This window comes from Notolabrus celidotus, chromosome 19, assembly GCF_009762535.1.
Source record: "Notolabrus celidotus isolate fNotCel1 chromosome 19, fNotCel1.pri, whole genome shotgun sequence".
Lineage (NCBI taxonomy): Eukaryota > Metazoa > Chordata > Actinopteri > Labriformes > Labridae > Notolabrus > Notolabrus celidotus.
Window position 1 is genome coordinate 13,162,814 of NC_048290.1, and position 14,989 is coordinate 13,177,802.

The 14,989-nt window shown below is 39.9% G+C and overlaps 1 protein-coding gene across 3 annotated transcripts; it reads left to right on the top strand.

The window, feature by feature from the left end:
- Positions 1–342: 342 nt before the first annotated feature.
- On the top strand, positions 343–11,548 carry c19h18orf25 (chromosome 19 C18orf25 homolog). Of its 3 annotated transcripts, XM_034709432.1 has the most exons (5): positions 452–693; positions 1,645–2,541; positions 7,567–7,737; positions 8,197–8,311; positions 8,419–10,932. In XM_034709432.1, exons 2-5 carry the CDS (start codon positions 1,710–1,712, stop codon positions 8,606–8,608), a joined length of 1,308 nt encoding a protein of 435 aa, XP_034565323.1. In that variant the 5' UTR covers positions 452–693; positions 1,645–1,709; the 3' UTR covers positions 8,609–10,932. The 3 variants fall into 3 exon arrangements, with proteins under 3 accessions (XP_034565324.1, XP_034565325.1, XP_034565323.1); XM_034709434.1 differs by lacking the exon at positions 7,567–7,737 and having other exon boundaries at positions 414–693; positions 8,419–11,548; XM_034709433.1 differs by lacking the exons at positions 7,567–7,737; positions 8,197–8,311; positions 8,419–10,932 and adding an exon at positions 4,175–6,432 and having other exon boundaries at positions 343–693.
- Positions 11,549–14,989: the final 3,441 nt, after the last annotated feature.

Here is a 14,989-nt window from a genome sequence, read left to right on the forward strand (position 1 = left end):
TGTACAGAAAAGGCAAAAATGGTGCATAAAAATTGTTTAGAACACAGGAAAAGAATGATTGTGTTCTTAAAATATTGTCTGCTGGTCAGAAAAGACAATATTTTTCCCATGTTGCCCGACCCTAATGAAAACCATTTTCCTCCAGAAGAAGATAAAGTTTGCTACTATTGTTTATGTGTCTTGTGGAGAACTCAGGACTACCTAGTTACTGATTTATTGAGAAAAAAAGTGAAATAATTGTTTTGTTTTTTATGATTCCTAAGTCTCAGTAGGAGCCAATGGCCCTGAGGTATTCTGACAACATCAAATGTGGCCCTCTTTGAAAAAAGTTTGGACACCCCTGCCTTAGGATTATGTTACTCCTCTGGACGAGTGTTTCATTCATGGCCTACAGGGGCGCATGACTCGACCGTGAAGGAAAGACCGGAAGTGACGCATGTAGCTTTGTGAGAGATAGACGACTGATGGAGACATTTTAAATAAATACACGGCTAACAGCTAACAGCTAACAGGGCTCGCGAAGGTGCGAGCACACTGACTGCGCCAAAATACGTTTAAATTCTCCCAAGTTTTTAAGAAGTGAAGTTTATTTATAAGTGCACTGTTTATGCATCGTCAATCAAAGGGACTACACGTTATCGAAGATGTCAAAAAGTCTAACAGTGGATAAAGAGGAATACAATTAACGCCGCGGTAAGTTGTAACCATCGTAGCCGTTGGAGATGCTAAGTTAGCTATCGCTTTTACAGAGACACCGTTAGCTTTAAGCTAACTGCTGACATTAACCTGCTTGTTACCCCTCCGCTCGGTACTGCTTCCATTTATAGGCTCGTGCAAGGCAGATGGTCTGCAACATGAACGTTTTGCATGACTTGCCGTCTTCCCCCTCGCCAAGTTTTGCAGAGTATGAGGTTATGACCGAGATTAGCTTTACTACGCAGCTAAAATCAGTGTCTGTTAAGGAGGCTGCTAGCCTCGGATAGCTAAAGATATAACTAACTAAAGTCACTAGGTGCAAAGGAAGGCTTTTTATTACACACTCGTTTAATTGCTATTGAAGGGGAGCTTTTAACTGAGTTGCATGAAACTGGTTGAGTGGGACATATAGTTAAAATATAGAGCAACATTTAGAGTATACTTTAGCAGCCATTAAAGCAAGCTAAGTTCATTTAGCATTATGTCCACTGCCATTTTGATAATATCGCTGTATAAACTAACGGGGATACTTTTATGAAGTGTGCAAAGTTAGTAGCAAACAAAGTACTTAAAATAATCAAAGGTTTAATGCACGGCCAGGAAGGAGATGGTATACAAAAAGCATGTTTCTGAAACTTGTTAAAGTGGAGATCTTAGGTTGCATATTTAAATTTCTTACTTTAGTTTGGAACTGTTGTAAAAATATTCAGATTGTGTATTGATTAACAAAGACATTGAGTTGCTGATTTAGCTGTTGATATATTAATTAATATGGTAACTCATGCTACATTCGTAATGATATCTTAGTTGCAAATAGCTGGGTTGGCATTACATTGTAAAAACATTCGTACAATGTAAAATTGCCTTGTGAAATATAAAAATGTATCTGTAAAACTGACAAGGTTTACACTGTACATTGATCATTTTAATTTGTCTTGTATCTGGTAGGTGAGCTCCTGTCCAGGCACATTGGTCCATGTTGGTTGGACCTTTGGGCTTTGGGCTCAACTTGCATGAAGATGGCTGATTCAGAGAAGGCAGAGGAATTTGTTGATGCCGAATGCTCACTAGAGTGCCTTGATGAAGCACAATCAGCCACAGCTTCTGTTCAGGTAGATCAGGATGACCACCTGAAAACAGAGACCACCACAAGTACCAGCTCACCGCCGAGGGAAAAGGAGGGAGACAGCCCCCTGAATACAGAGGGTGAACAGAGTCTCCTCTCCATGCCATGCCTGATGAAGGAACTCCGTAGAGACTCCCCGGAGTCCCAGCATGCGTCCACGGGGAGTGATAAGCCTGTATCTCGTCATATCTACGAGAGTGACTCCTCAAACCCCTGCATGCTGTCCCCCTCATCCAGCGGACACCTTGCTGACTCAGACACACTCTCCTCAGGGGAAGAAGGTGCCACTCCTGCAGGAGAAGAAGAAAGCAACATGGAGGCGTCGAATGAACCAGGGCAGGCAGCAGGAAGGCATGCATCTGCCGCTTCCACAGGGGGAAGGAAGTCCCGGCGATCACGCTCAGAGAGCGAGATGCCTCCTAATGCAATGGCTGCAAAGAAGAACCGCTGCCAGCCCACCTCGGCCGCAGCGGGAGGGCAGGAAAAACAAACAAACGGCAAGCTGGGAAAAGCGAAAGGTCACCGGAGCCAGAAACACAAGGAGCGAATGCGTTTGCTGAGGCAAAAACGGGAAGCAGCAGCGCGGAAGAAGTATAACCTGCTGCAGGACAGCAGTACAAGTGACAGCGAGCTCACATGTGACTCCAGCACCAGCTCATCTGAGGATGACGACGATGACACTTCAGGAGGTAGCAAGACAATCAAGACAGATATTTCAGGTAACACCTAGTGTTCTCTAAACATGCTTAACAGTATTACTACCACTGTTTAGGGTAACAGTTGAAGCCACTCTAATTCTATGTATAACATTTCATCACATTATATTTCATATTCAGAATAATAGGAAAAAGTTAAGGCTTACATTTTTGAGAACCAAAACTGATTAGTCAAAAACAGAGCTTCCTTAAAACCTCAGCCTGCTTTTTTAAACATTGCATTTTTTTTGAAAATTTACAAGCAACAGAGACGCATATTAAGGCTGTAAAAACGTTTTGTTATAACCAGTTAGAAAGAGCACTGCTTTGTTTGTTTTATCAGTCACCTTCTTTTTTGTGTATTTTTTTTTGTCACACTCATCATTGGTCTTCATCCACCTTGTCTCTAGATACTTCATCTTTTGTTTTTAGAAGAGTCCATATCCTGTCACTTGTAGTTAAACAATATTTGTTTTGTTGGTGCTCTATCCCGTCATCTGCATGCTGTGGAAGTCTTTCGGACGTTCTTCAACTCATCAAATGATTTCTAAACCATGTTCTGGTTATCTAACCTATATTGTGGTTTCTGCAATTCAACAAGTGAGCCATTTATATCCACAGTTGTTTTGCCCTGAATAGACAGTGGTGTGTGCTCACACTGTACTAGCTTTAGCTGCAAGGCACAGTCAGTGTATCCTGCTTTATTTCTCTGCCGGCAGCGTTTGGTCTATCATACGCGTCATTCTGCTTACACAGGAGGTGAGGAGAATTTTTAGATCTGAAACAAAAACAGGTGGTTATCTCCTCTATAATGGGTCTTTTAATGAGCCAGATATCTTTCATAATCTACTAAAACACAGTGATGCATGAAGCTATGACTGAGGATGGCTGCACTGTAAATTCAGGCACAGTGTGTCTATACTGAGTAAACACTGACAGTGTTGTTGGCATATCTTTTTTCTGCACTCCGTAAACGTCATGTTACCTGATGATTGTAGAAATCTCTAGGGTGAGTTGAGTTTTCTATAAGTAACTACAAGAAATGTGATCTCAAAGAGGCTTTGGTCTGCCGCTGCAGTTGTTGTATAACTGTCTGTTTTAACTCTATAAAATATTATATTTCATACCAGTTCTAATAGGCCATTTTTTCCACTTAATTCAGATACATAAAATTTGTTGTTAAGTTTTTTTTTTCTATAATTATCAAGTTTGTGTAACATTTTGAACCTTTTTTTTAGGTTTCATTTTGTGTTCAGGTATAGCAGAGGTATTTTACAGATTTTTTTCCTACATATTTTGGAAGGTTGTTGTTATTGTAACAGAAACAAGGTTAGGCATATTTTTTAATGGCCTAAAATGGAAGCATTTACTGCCCCGAGTCTTCAGTAACAAATTTTCCAAACCACCATCACTGTCACCCAAAACATCCAGTTATCTGACTTTAGAGATCTTTACTATATGAATTTTTCCAACCATTTTTACATCCCGTACACAGATTTGAGTGCTACAACTGCATGATGTAGTCCATTAGCATGAAAAGAGTCGATCTGCACGTAACCAAAAACGAACTCATTTTCTCTTAAATGCAAAAAGTCCAACTCCGAAGCATGACCGTGCTACTGTATTTTCTTATGGCTTGGCCTCAATGTCTTTAAAGCTGGCTTCAGACGTGCAACGGAGAGATCCAGAGTGGGCGCCCAGATTCATGGGCTGCTGGAGAGCGGCACGTGGGACAGGAATGGCATCGGCAGCGTCCTGGAGGAGGCCATGACTCGTTTTGCTGTGATGCAGCGCCAGACTGAGGAGCGCTTCCGCATCTGGATGGAAAAACTCGCACACCTGGACTCGGACAACGACTCATCCAAACGTTCCAGTGACGCCCACGAGGGGCAGCAACAGGGGGGCCGCCTGTCCCCACCCAGTTCCTATTTGCCATCGTCAGAGTCTGCGGAGACTATGGCGGCCTACATGTTGGCTCGAGAGAACAACAGTCTCACCCCCACCCCCATAAACAACAACAACATCCTACCTGAAGTGGCCACTCAGAATGGAAATCTAGCTGTTCCAGACCCTGGCCTCTTGAATGTTTAGATTACACCTCTAGTTCACTTCATGCTGTTTCAGACTTTGATCTTACCAAGTGTAGAAATAGTTTCAGAAATCACAGCATTGGTTATGAAGAATTATGACGTAAGGTCAATGTATGGATTCAGCAACAGCAGCTGAGACTGAGCTGTTGCTTCAAACTGGACTCTGTGAAGACCTGAGACTCAGTGCATTTGCTGACACTGAATCACTGTGAGATTTGACTTTCTGAACAATTCAACTCACCTGTTTGATTTCTGCTGAATCTCTGACATGGACACACAGGGCATATCTCTATAGACTCTCAAGTCAGGGCTCTCATTCTACTGCTTAATATTTGGCGTGTTTGTTTTTATTGAGCAGCTGTGTTTGCGCACACACACATAGGCCAAGGAGCTGATTACGTCGTTTATACAGACATTGCATTACAGCAATTAGCAGCCATCATGATAGTGCTATAAAGTGGGGTGCTGCTGCTTAATAGCATGTGCCTTGTCATTCTGACTTCATACTGGTAATGATACATAGAGCATCAAATTAAAATTAGGTTCCACTTTTCACATAACCCTTTCTTTTCCTGAATTATGTTTGCATTAAGCCTAAAAGTTGTTCAGGACTTTCAAAATGATACCCCAACTTTTATTTTGGTGGCATAGCTTTACTAACATTGAACCATTTTAATCATAGATTTGCCTATACAACTATGAACAGACTGCTAACCAACAACGTCTCTTGTTTTCAGATTAGATGTGTTTACATTTTTAAAATTTGCCTTTCTTTTACATTTGCTGCTATTGCTGCATTTGTGCAGTGTCAAGAAACTAGTGAGAGAGGAGTGAGTCCTAATGGTTATTCGTTGTAGCCTGTGTGTAGATTAGGGATCACAGATGAAGCATGGGTTTCTGTGTTGTGGCTACCAGCTGCAATGTCAACAGCCTTGAATATTCACTCATATAATATTCGCCTAGTCAATTTTTTTTTTTGCACTGGTCTGCCAGCTTGGCCTGTGTCCACAGCTTGACTTTAAACTGAAAAATACAGATATCAAACACAGCGTTACTAACGGCTGGGGTGCAGTGCATGGCAGTGTTTACTGACGTCCTAAAAACTGACTGATCTGAGTGATCATGTGGCCTTCTCTGGTTCAGATCCTGTGGTCTTTGAGGTGGAAACACTTCTCCTTAACCTCTCCCTCAAACAACTTTTGCTGATGAGGATGACTAAAGTGTCACATTGTGGCTAATGCCATCCAAAATAATTGGGAGAATCTTTGGCTTAATCATACTAATAGTTAGAATGTTTAAAAAGAAAGTGTTACTTTTTCTGTATGTTTATATGTAGCCCTATGACTGTCAGTTTTACACAACTGAAAGCTGGAAGCTTCCCAGCGTGTTTGCATGTTGTTATATTAGTATATAGAATGTGCAAGGCCAAATTATTTTCATCAGCAGCATGTGTGCAAGGTGTACCTTTTTGTTCATGCTGATAAATGGTAACTGATGGGACATTTTGTATTAATTTACTTTCTGTTGGCCTTCCATTTTTTTCAAAAATAGTGTGAATATTCTGTTTTTGGTTTCATGTTGCGTAGTTATTAGGGCTGCCCCCTCTAAGTCAATGATTTGAACCCAAAGTCAAGATGCTACCAAGTCCACCCTGGTTTTGTTAGTCAAATTAAACAATCACTGAGCTGTGCCACACAGATGAGGAGAAAAAACAGCACAGCAGGCATGGCAACTTGACAAAATGGGTCACAAAGTAAAGCCAAATTACCTGTAAAGGTTGGAGAAACAATCTTGTAATAAAGGACTTTGTCTCTAAAACCCCTAAGCTGAGCAGCCCACTAGCTAATTTGTAGATTCATAGTCCACAGGGTTTTAATGGGAACAAATCACCAGTAGAGGTCCTACTCACCATAGTCTGAATTAAAATGAAAACAATAATTAATAATGTAATCTGATAGAAGTGTTTGAACATTTGATGTTGAAATGTGTCTTTCAGGTAAAATGTAGGACTCTTGTAGAGCAACAGAGGAGTTTGGTGTGTTTTGAACAGCTATTCAGATTTGGGTACAGACCTAATAATTACTTTGCCATCTTTAGTTAAAATGAGTCCACTGACTGTTGTACTACATGTGTTATGGTTGACTTTACTTTTTAAATCGACCTTGTAAAGTAAGCCCTTACAATCACACACTGCGCATTAGAAATAACACTAAGGACAGTCTATTGTTTACCAAAGAGCTATCCTGGTTCACACAAGTCCTTTTTTCTATCTCTAATACATGGCCTTTAAATCAGTTTCTCTGGTAACCCCGGTACCTTTCTATTACAGGCTGACCAGCTATTCATAGGCAGCGTTGTGTCATAGTACATGCTGTCCAGACCAGCCCTCACTCATGCACTCTCTCTCTCTCACACACACACACACACACCCACAGCATAGATATGTCTGGGTAGCTGTGTTAGTGTGTGTGTCTATCTCACAGGGACTCCTTTCACAGGGTAGAACAAAGATACATGTTCTTGCTCTTCCACTTCTTGTGTTGTTTTGGCCTTTTAATTACCTGATAAAAAATTTCATTCACAGGTTATGATCATTTTGAAGTGTTTTGTAATGACTATATTCTAGTGTAGTTTTTATGTGAATGGGTATTATATTAAAAGCAATAAATGAAGAGGAAAAAAAAATGCTGCGAGAGGTTCATTTGTACAAACACAATTATAATTGAAGAAAAGCCTCACTACTTCAGCGTTGAAAAATGGCCCTGTCATTGTTGATGATTTTCAGCAGGACCAGTGCGTTAAAATAGAGTCAAAGTATGGTTGCACCATTTTCCATCTGGATGTGTTTTCCGTGTGCTTATTCATATAGAGGCTGCAGTTAGCAGCACGAAGGGTCCAAACAGTCCTACTATTCCCAGGCATGATTTGAATAATAAAGTGTTTTCTTTGTTTCCTGCAGACGGGCCTCCAGTAGTGGGTCACTATGATATTTCAGACACTGATTCTAACCAGGAGAGTATGAGTGTGGAGACCGTCCGGCCCACGGTGATAAAGCATGAGCTAAAAACACACAGAGGCCAGGATATGACTGCTCACTCTGGGTGTATAAGAGCTCTGAGCTCTATCTCAGGTCAGTTACAAACCCGGTATATCCAAACTGATAATTTCCTCTCAGTGAAGAGAGGACATTTAGAGGCATGGGTGTCATCAATAAACAACACGCTATGTTGGGAGACGGTCTTCTTTTAAACCCAGCACGACGCCTTTTTGAAGTACAACTGCCTTTTCCCTCACTCTGGCTTGGTGCTATAAAAAAAGTCTTCTTTCGCCTTGCTTCAAAACAACAAATTGACCTTTTCTGACTGACTAGCTGGCAGCATCAAAACTCAAATCTAAAGTCCACAATGTTATGTTTTGTCCAGTGTGTCACTCCCTGCCATATCTAATAAGCTAAGTGTCAGACTCATCATTGTGTTCTTTTTGTCTGTCAAAGCAGCTGCAGTCTTTTATGTTCCAGCGAGGCCTAAAGCTCTCTACTAGTTGGTAGCCCCTCACAATGTGTGACTCTGTTCCTCTTCATTTGTTTCAGGCCACGTGGAGGCAGAGCTGTCGCACAAGGAAACTTCTCAACACAACAAGGGCCAGATTAACATCGCTTCCTCTGACAGTGAGGTAGAAATAGTTGGAGTGCAGGAGAAAGCAAGGTAAACACTTTGTGCGGGAGGAATGTAACCTTTAATGAGAGTGAATTGTCCAATCTGGTTTTAAATATAAAATTAAGCTTTTTAGTGTCTTCTGTTTCTAAATCTAGATGTGCTCACCCATGTGGAGGTGTGATAAAGAGTCTGTCCTCCTGGAAAGATAATTCAGTCGAGCAGTTAAACAGCACAAATCAACCCCAGCTCTGGACTACTGTTTCCCCTCAGCCCAACTGGGTGTCCCCCCCTGAAGTGGTGGACCTCACACTGGACGAGGATGCGGGACACAAATACCTACCTTAATCAACTTGTACACTGAAGACTGCTCATTTCTTCCTCTCACTCCTCATCCCCCTTGCCTTGCCTTCATTGTTATGGCTGAAATCCTTCCTCTGGTCGCGGCCTCGCCTGTAACTGCTCATGGACTCTTCATGCTACAGGGCTCTGTTTCTGTTACAACCTTCTGTTAAATACTCATGTATCAGAGCCATTCTACTGACGTGATTCCCTGATCTGGGCTTGGATTTAGATGTAATTAAATGGCACAGCGCTTCAAGTGCAGGTGAAAAAGTGTGTAGGGTAATTTATCTGTTAATGATAGCAATATTCTTTATTTAATACCTCAGTTACCCCTCAATAATGGCTGTGAGTTGACATTTTGTGTTATGTGCTTGCAAGCTCAATAGTGAAAACATGTTGCTGCTTGAGGTCAGTGTCACGACATGGCTGTGGATCTGCTTCACTATACAGACTCTGAATGGCATATTTTTGGACTTAATTTTGAGGTTTATTTGCTTTCACCTGCAGTCAACTCAAACACGGCAGCTGGAACTTTTTTTTTATTGTTCAGGAGACAATAGGTTGATTGCAAAGTTTGCTTTGTACTCATCAAAGGTCGATTTTGTTTTTCAAAAGTCTCACCACTGGTTTAACAACTAGGTCCGTCTGGATTTATAGCTTTGATTTTTTTTAAATCTGTGCCCAGCAAAGGTACTGCCTGTAATCTGTACTGGCAGGTAAGGCTTTAGTTTATCTAAAAGAAAATAGTTTGATATATTTATAAAGTACTTGTTTTGTGCTTTGTCAGGAGTTAAGCCTGACTTATACTTCTGTGTCGAATCGACGGCGTATCCTACACGCATAGGTCGACGTGCACCTCCTCCAAAATGTACGTACGCGTCAAATTGACGCGGCCCTGTGATTTGTCCGCTCGCCGGCATTGTATTTTCCGCATTTACAGCACTTCCAGGATCCCAGCACATCGGCTTTGTATTTCATCTCCCCCAATGACATGTCCTCACTATTCTTCCATGTAAGCATTGTTGTATGATAAACAGCAACATGTATCAACTCTACATTAACATAATACGTTCCGAATCGCTGTGAAAAAGTAAACAGAAAACGTAGCAGGGCCGGAAACAGGCGACACGACTAGCGGAAAGACCACACTGCCCTCAAGCATTTAGGGGGAGTATTGCTGCATAACACAAACACATCGATGCAAAAGTATGTAGTGCTTACGTCTGCGTCAGCTACTGTTGCGTACGATCGACGCAGAAGTATAAACCAGCCTTTAGACAAGATTACCTGTACTACCTTTTTTATCTCTTGTAATCTGGACACATAAAGAGGATGATTTTTACAGGACTACTCTTTGGTTGGACGCAGTATTGTCCCTCAGTTTCAACTGGTGAGGTTGTACAGAGCAAAGCTAGCTACAAGCTGTAGTTATGTATGTCAAACTCTTCAACACAAACTAAGAGTGCATTTTACAAAATGTCTTAAATCCACAGCATTTTTTTTAGAATAACAAATTCCAGTTATTTGAAAACCACTGGTTCAACTGAAACCCTGAAGAAAAGATACAAACACTCAAAAAGTAGGCTTGTTTTCACCACAGCACTTCTATATGCAATGCTGGTTGTGTTGACAGTAAGAACCTTTGGATAAACCTACTATCGTTTTGACATATTTTGTGGATAAGAGTCTGCGAGTATTACAGGTGATGTAGTTATCAGTGAATGTATGACTGGGAGCACTCATTGTTTGCATGTTCATCCTGAGTGGAAGCAAACACCTTTAATCCTCTGGGGACCCCTTTATGACAACTTAGGAAAGTCTTTTCCATTGAATACTGCAAAGCAAAATGGCCTGAATGCCTTGAAATGTGCACTATTTTCTTTTACAATCGTATAAAGCTTATTCTTTTACCTTACATAGCAGAGGATTTTACTATCTCAACAATAAATATTTTAATAATAAATACGGATTTAGCATACACAAGAGGAGCAACAGTGGGCTACACTTTGTGCCCACATGTCAGGGAGTAGTAGAAGAGGCTTTTACTGTATGAATTGTTTTTACCCTGAGCCTCACAGGGCCTGCTTCCTCTCCCTCCCTGTGGTCTTATTTCATTTTCATGCAGTTCTGCAATCATGCTGGTATTTTTTAAACAATAATCTAACTTTAAACACTGTTTTAAAACTTAGTATTTGTTAAATTTCATATGGAATACCACCTACTCTTCTATACAATGCTTGCAAATTGTAGAATCACAATTGTTTACTTCTGCTGGTCACAGAAGGGAAGGGAAGAACTAAATATAAAGAACTAAACCAAAGCCTAAATGGAATTTATGTTTCAAGTTTTATTTCCTTTCCCAATTCTAAATTTTCTTTTTTTTTTTTAAATTGCTCCAAAATTCTGCATCTATTGATTTGTAGGTAAGTGTGTTTTATGTTATTATGGTCACAAAAATTCAGTTTCAAACGTAAGATACAGTTGTGTATATAATGATTTTTTTTAAATTATGTGTTCCTTTGGCCAGTTTTTTCCCACTACATGCCGCTATCACTGTACTATTATTTTACAAGACCACTTCTGCTTGCAAACCCCATACTGCTACTATTCCCTAGGATCTTAATGAAATGTTAGCAATACTCATGTCCTTTAGTAACAGATGTTTGGTAGAAAATTCAGGCAGTGATGCCTGACTATGGTTGCACAAAGCATGTTTGGTCACATCCTTAACCTCATGTCAGATACTATCCTCATTACCTGTAATTTAGCCTTGCTCTCTTTTTTTGTTCTTTTTTTTGTTTTTCATTTTATTTTACTGTCAGTATTTTAAATTAACAAAAATGTGTTTATTTTGTTGCTTCTGCAAGCCCTTGACTTCCTTAAAATAATGTCTAGAACAAAAAAGAAACTATTTTAAAACTAAATAAATAGAGTGTTATTTAATCACCCTCTTCACAGTGATTCTTTGTCTTGAATGTGGTAAAAAAAAAAAAGACTTACCTTGGAGGCTTTTGAAGCCAAAACAGAAAATTGATTAACGATATGGCAGTAAATGAAGTTAATTTTATTTATTATATTTTTTATGGGACCTTTTCTATTCACTTGTATAAACCTGACATTTGTTAACCTTTAAGACAAAGCTATGGGAAAAGTTTTAGTTAACAATTCAATTTAGATTCCTTTAAAAAGGTCTCCTTGAGCCATACAGAATATAATTGCATGAGTATACATGTTACAAGTTATTAAAAACTACTCTTCTGAATTAGGGAGAGAGTAATCCCCATCAGAGGCTCAAAACTTTAAGAAGACATCTCATTGTTTTCTTTTATCTTGTAGCCAAACAGTCTAGACAACAGCATTGGTGTGAACAAAACAACTTCACCCTCACCCACACAAGTGGCAGGCAGGGTCAGAGGTCACACTGCATCACCTGCCGCTAGAGGGACATATGGAGTCCACATAAAGAGGACAATGAGGGAGTGGAGCAATTCAGCCTGCGGGGCCCTTCCCCTTAAAAACCAAAGTCCTTTCGCGAGCTCTTTTCACCCTTGGGACAGATCATCAGCTGTATGCTAATTTTTTTTTACAGGGCAGAGGAGGCCTCACAGAGCAGCAAGTGTGCTGGCTCACTCTCAAAAGCTAGAAATAAGTGTTCTTCCTCTTGCAGATGTCTTTTTAGTCTGAATGATGCAGTTTTGGGATCTGTCTTGTACAAGCACTGCTCCAGGGTTAGTCCAACTAACTTGGTGACAGCTCACCAATTAATGGCTACTGCAGGCTGTGCCCGAGGGCTTTAAAGTAAAAAAAAAAGTACTCAGTTGAACTAGTTGACAGATAGAAAACAACTATGATTATGTTTAACATAACTTTTTGAATGTATTTTAATTATGTATAATTATCAAAATACTTAGGATGGAATTTTCTTTAATAATTTGTTATAAAAAGGATATTTTTATAGGTGTAATTAACTTATATTTTTTTATAATTTGTATTTAAAAAATCAGTAATGAAGAAAGTCTGCTATTTACAGTGGGTACGGAAAATATTCAGACCCCTTCACTTTTTCTAAATTTTATGTTACAGCCTTATTCCAAAATGGATTAAATTATTTTTTTCCCTCAACAATCTACATACAATACCCCATAATGACAAAGTGAAAAATGTTTTGTAGAAATTTCTGCAAATTAATCAAAAATAAAACACTCAAATATTGCATGTACACAAGTATTCAGACCCTTTACTAAATACTCTGTTGAAGCACATTTGGCAGTGATTACATCCTCCAGTCTTCTCAGGTATGATGCTACAATCTTTGCACACCTGGATTTGGGGAGTTTCTCACATTCTTCTTTGCACATCCTCTCAAGCTCAATGAGGTTGGATTGGGAGTGTCATTGCACAGCTATTTGCAGGTCTTTCCAGAGATGTTCAATCGGGGTTCAGGCCAGGCTCTGACTGGGCCACTCAAGCACATTCAGAGACTTGTCCTGAAGCCACTCTTTTGTTATCTTGGCTGTGTGCTTAGGATCGTAGTCCTGTTGGAATGTGAACCTGTGCTGCAGTTTGAGGTCCAGAGCGCTCAAGCAGGTTTTCGTCAAGAAATCTCTCTGTAGTCATCTTTCTCACGATCCCAACAAGTCTCCCAGTTCCTGCCGCTGAAAAACATCCCTACAGCATGATGCTGCCACCACCAGGCTTTACTGTAGGGGTGGTATAGGCCAGATGAATAGAAGTGCCTCGTTTCCTCCAGAAATTCAGGCCAAAGAGTTCAATCTTGGTTTCATCAGACCAGGGAATGTTGTTTCTCAAGGTCTGAGAGTCCTTTAGGTGCCTTTTGGCAAACCTTAATGTGCTTTTTGCTGAGGAGTGGCTTCCATCTGGCCACTCTACTATAAAGGCCTGATCTGTGGAGTGCTGCAGAGATGATTGTCCTTCTAGAAGGTTCTCCCATCTCCACAGAGGAACGCTGAAGCTCTATCAGAGTGACCGTTGGGTTCTTGGTCATCTCCCTGATTAAGGCCCTTCTGCCCCGATCGCTCATTTTGTCCTGGCGGCCAGCTCTAGGAAGAGTCCTGGTGGTTTCAACTTCTTTCATTTACGTATGATGGACACCACTGTGCTCTTTGGGACCTTCAATGCAGCAGAATTTTTTCTCTACCCTTCACCAGATCTGTGCCTCCATACAATCCTATCTCTGAAGTCTACAGACAATTCCTTTGACTTCATGGCTTGATATGTGCTCTGACATGTACTGTCAACTGTAGGATCTTACATAGTCAGGTGTGTGCCTTTACAAATCATGTCCAATCAATTGAATTTACCACAGGTGGAATCCAATCAAGTTGTAGAAACATTTCAAGGATGATCAGTGAAAAAAGTATGCACTCAATTTTGAGTTTCAGAGCAAAAGGTGTGAATACTTATGTACATGTGATATTTGAATGTTTTATTTTTAATTCATTTGAAAAAAAATCTACAAAACATTTTTTGTTTTGTCATTATGGGGTATTGTGTGTAAAATGTTTGAGGGAAAGAAAAAAAGAATTTAATCCATTTTGGAATAAGGCTGTAACATAAAATGTAGAAAAAGTGAAGGGGTATGAATACTTTTCGTACCCACTGTATGAGTGAAGTGAACTGATTTGACATCCACTGATAGAAAAACAGTTATAAAAACTCTATGTGGCAGTGCAGGCCTAAAGCATTGCATGGTGGGAATTGGAAGACTGTGACATATGGTACTAAGAGTTTTGTGACCCCCTCAGCTTCCCCATGTCCATCTGTTCCTCCCCCCTTAGGCTTAACACTAAAGCCAGGGCAGTTTTCAGGACACAGGCAGTATTTGGCATAGCTGCTATGTAAGAAGGAGAATGGTGCAACATATGGAAATAATATTTTTCAAAGAACTTTGACATGAATCAAGTATTAGCACATTTTATTTACTATATTGTCTGGATATGATTTCCTAATGGTGTCTGTTGCTTTTTACTGAGAGATCTACTTTGTCCCAAAGTGAAGAATAATAAAAGTAAATGCTGATTCATTTTAATCTTATGTACAATAATGTTCTTTAAAAAAAAGATTTAAAAATGAGGCCTAAAGGTCTTTGTCTCTGTGCTCAAAAGAAATGTATAACTTTTCCTATTCAAGATTGTGAAAGCAAAGTTTCTCTGGATAAGAGAAGTTGAATGTACAAGTTCTCCTTAAAATCTGGCTGTTGGATTGCATAGATGGGACGAACAGAAGAGGATTAGGGCCTGAAAAAAAAAAAATTAAGGTCAAATTTATTTTTTAAATTAGTATTCTGAGAAAAAAGACAGAATTATGCGATAAAAGTCAGAATTCTGACTTTATTAACAGAATTCTGACTTTAATCTCAGAATT

Bases quoted from the DNA above. Each gene is read 5' to 3' on its own strand.
- c19h18orf25 (XM_034709432.1), top strand. From the start codon at position 1,710: ATGAAGATGGCTGATTCAGAGAAGGCAGAGGAATTTGTTGATGCCGAA. The intron at 7,738-8,196 runs GTCAGTTACAAA...CATTTGTTTCAG, and splicing joins AGCTCTGAGCTCTATCTCAG to GCCACGTGGAGGCAGAGCTG. The intron at 8,312-8,418 runs GTAAACACTTTG...TTCTAAATCTAG, and splicing joins GGAGTGCAGGAGAAAGCAAG to ATGTGCTCACCCATGTGGAG.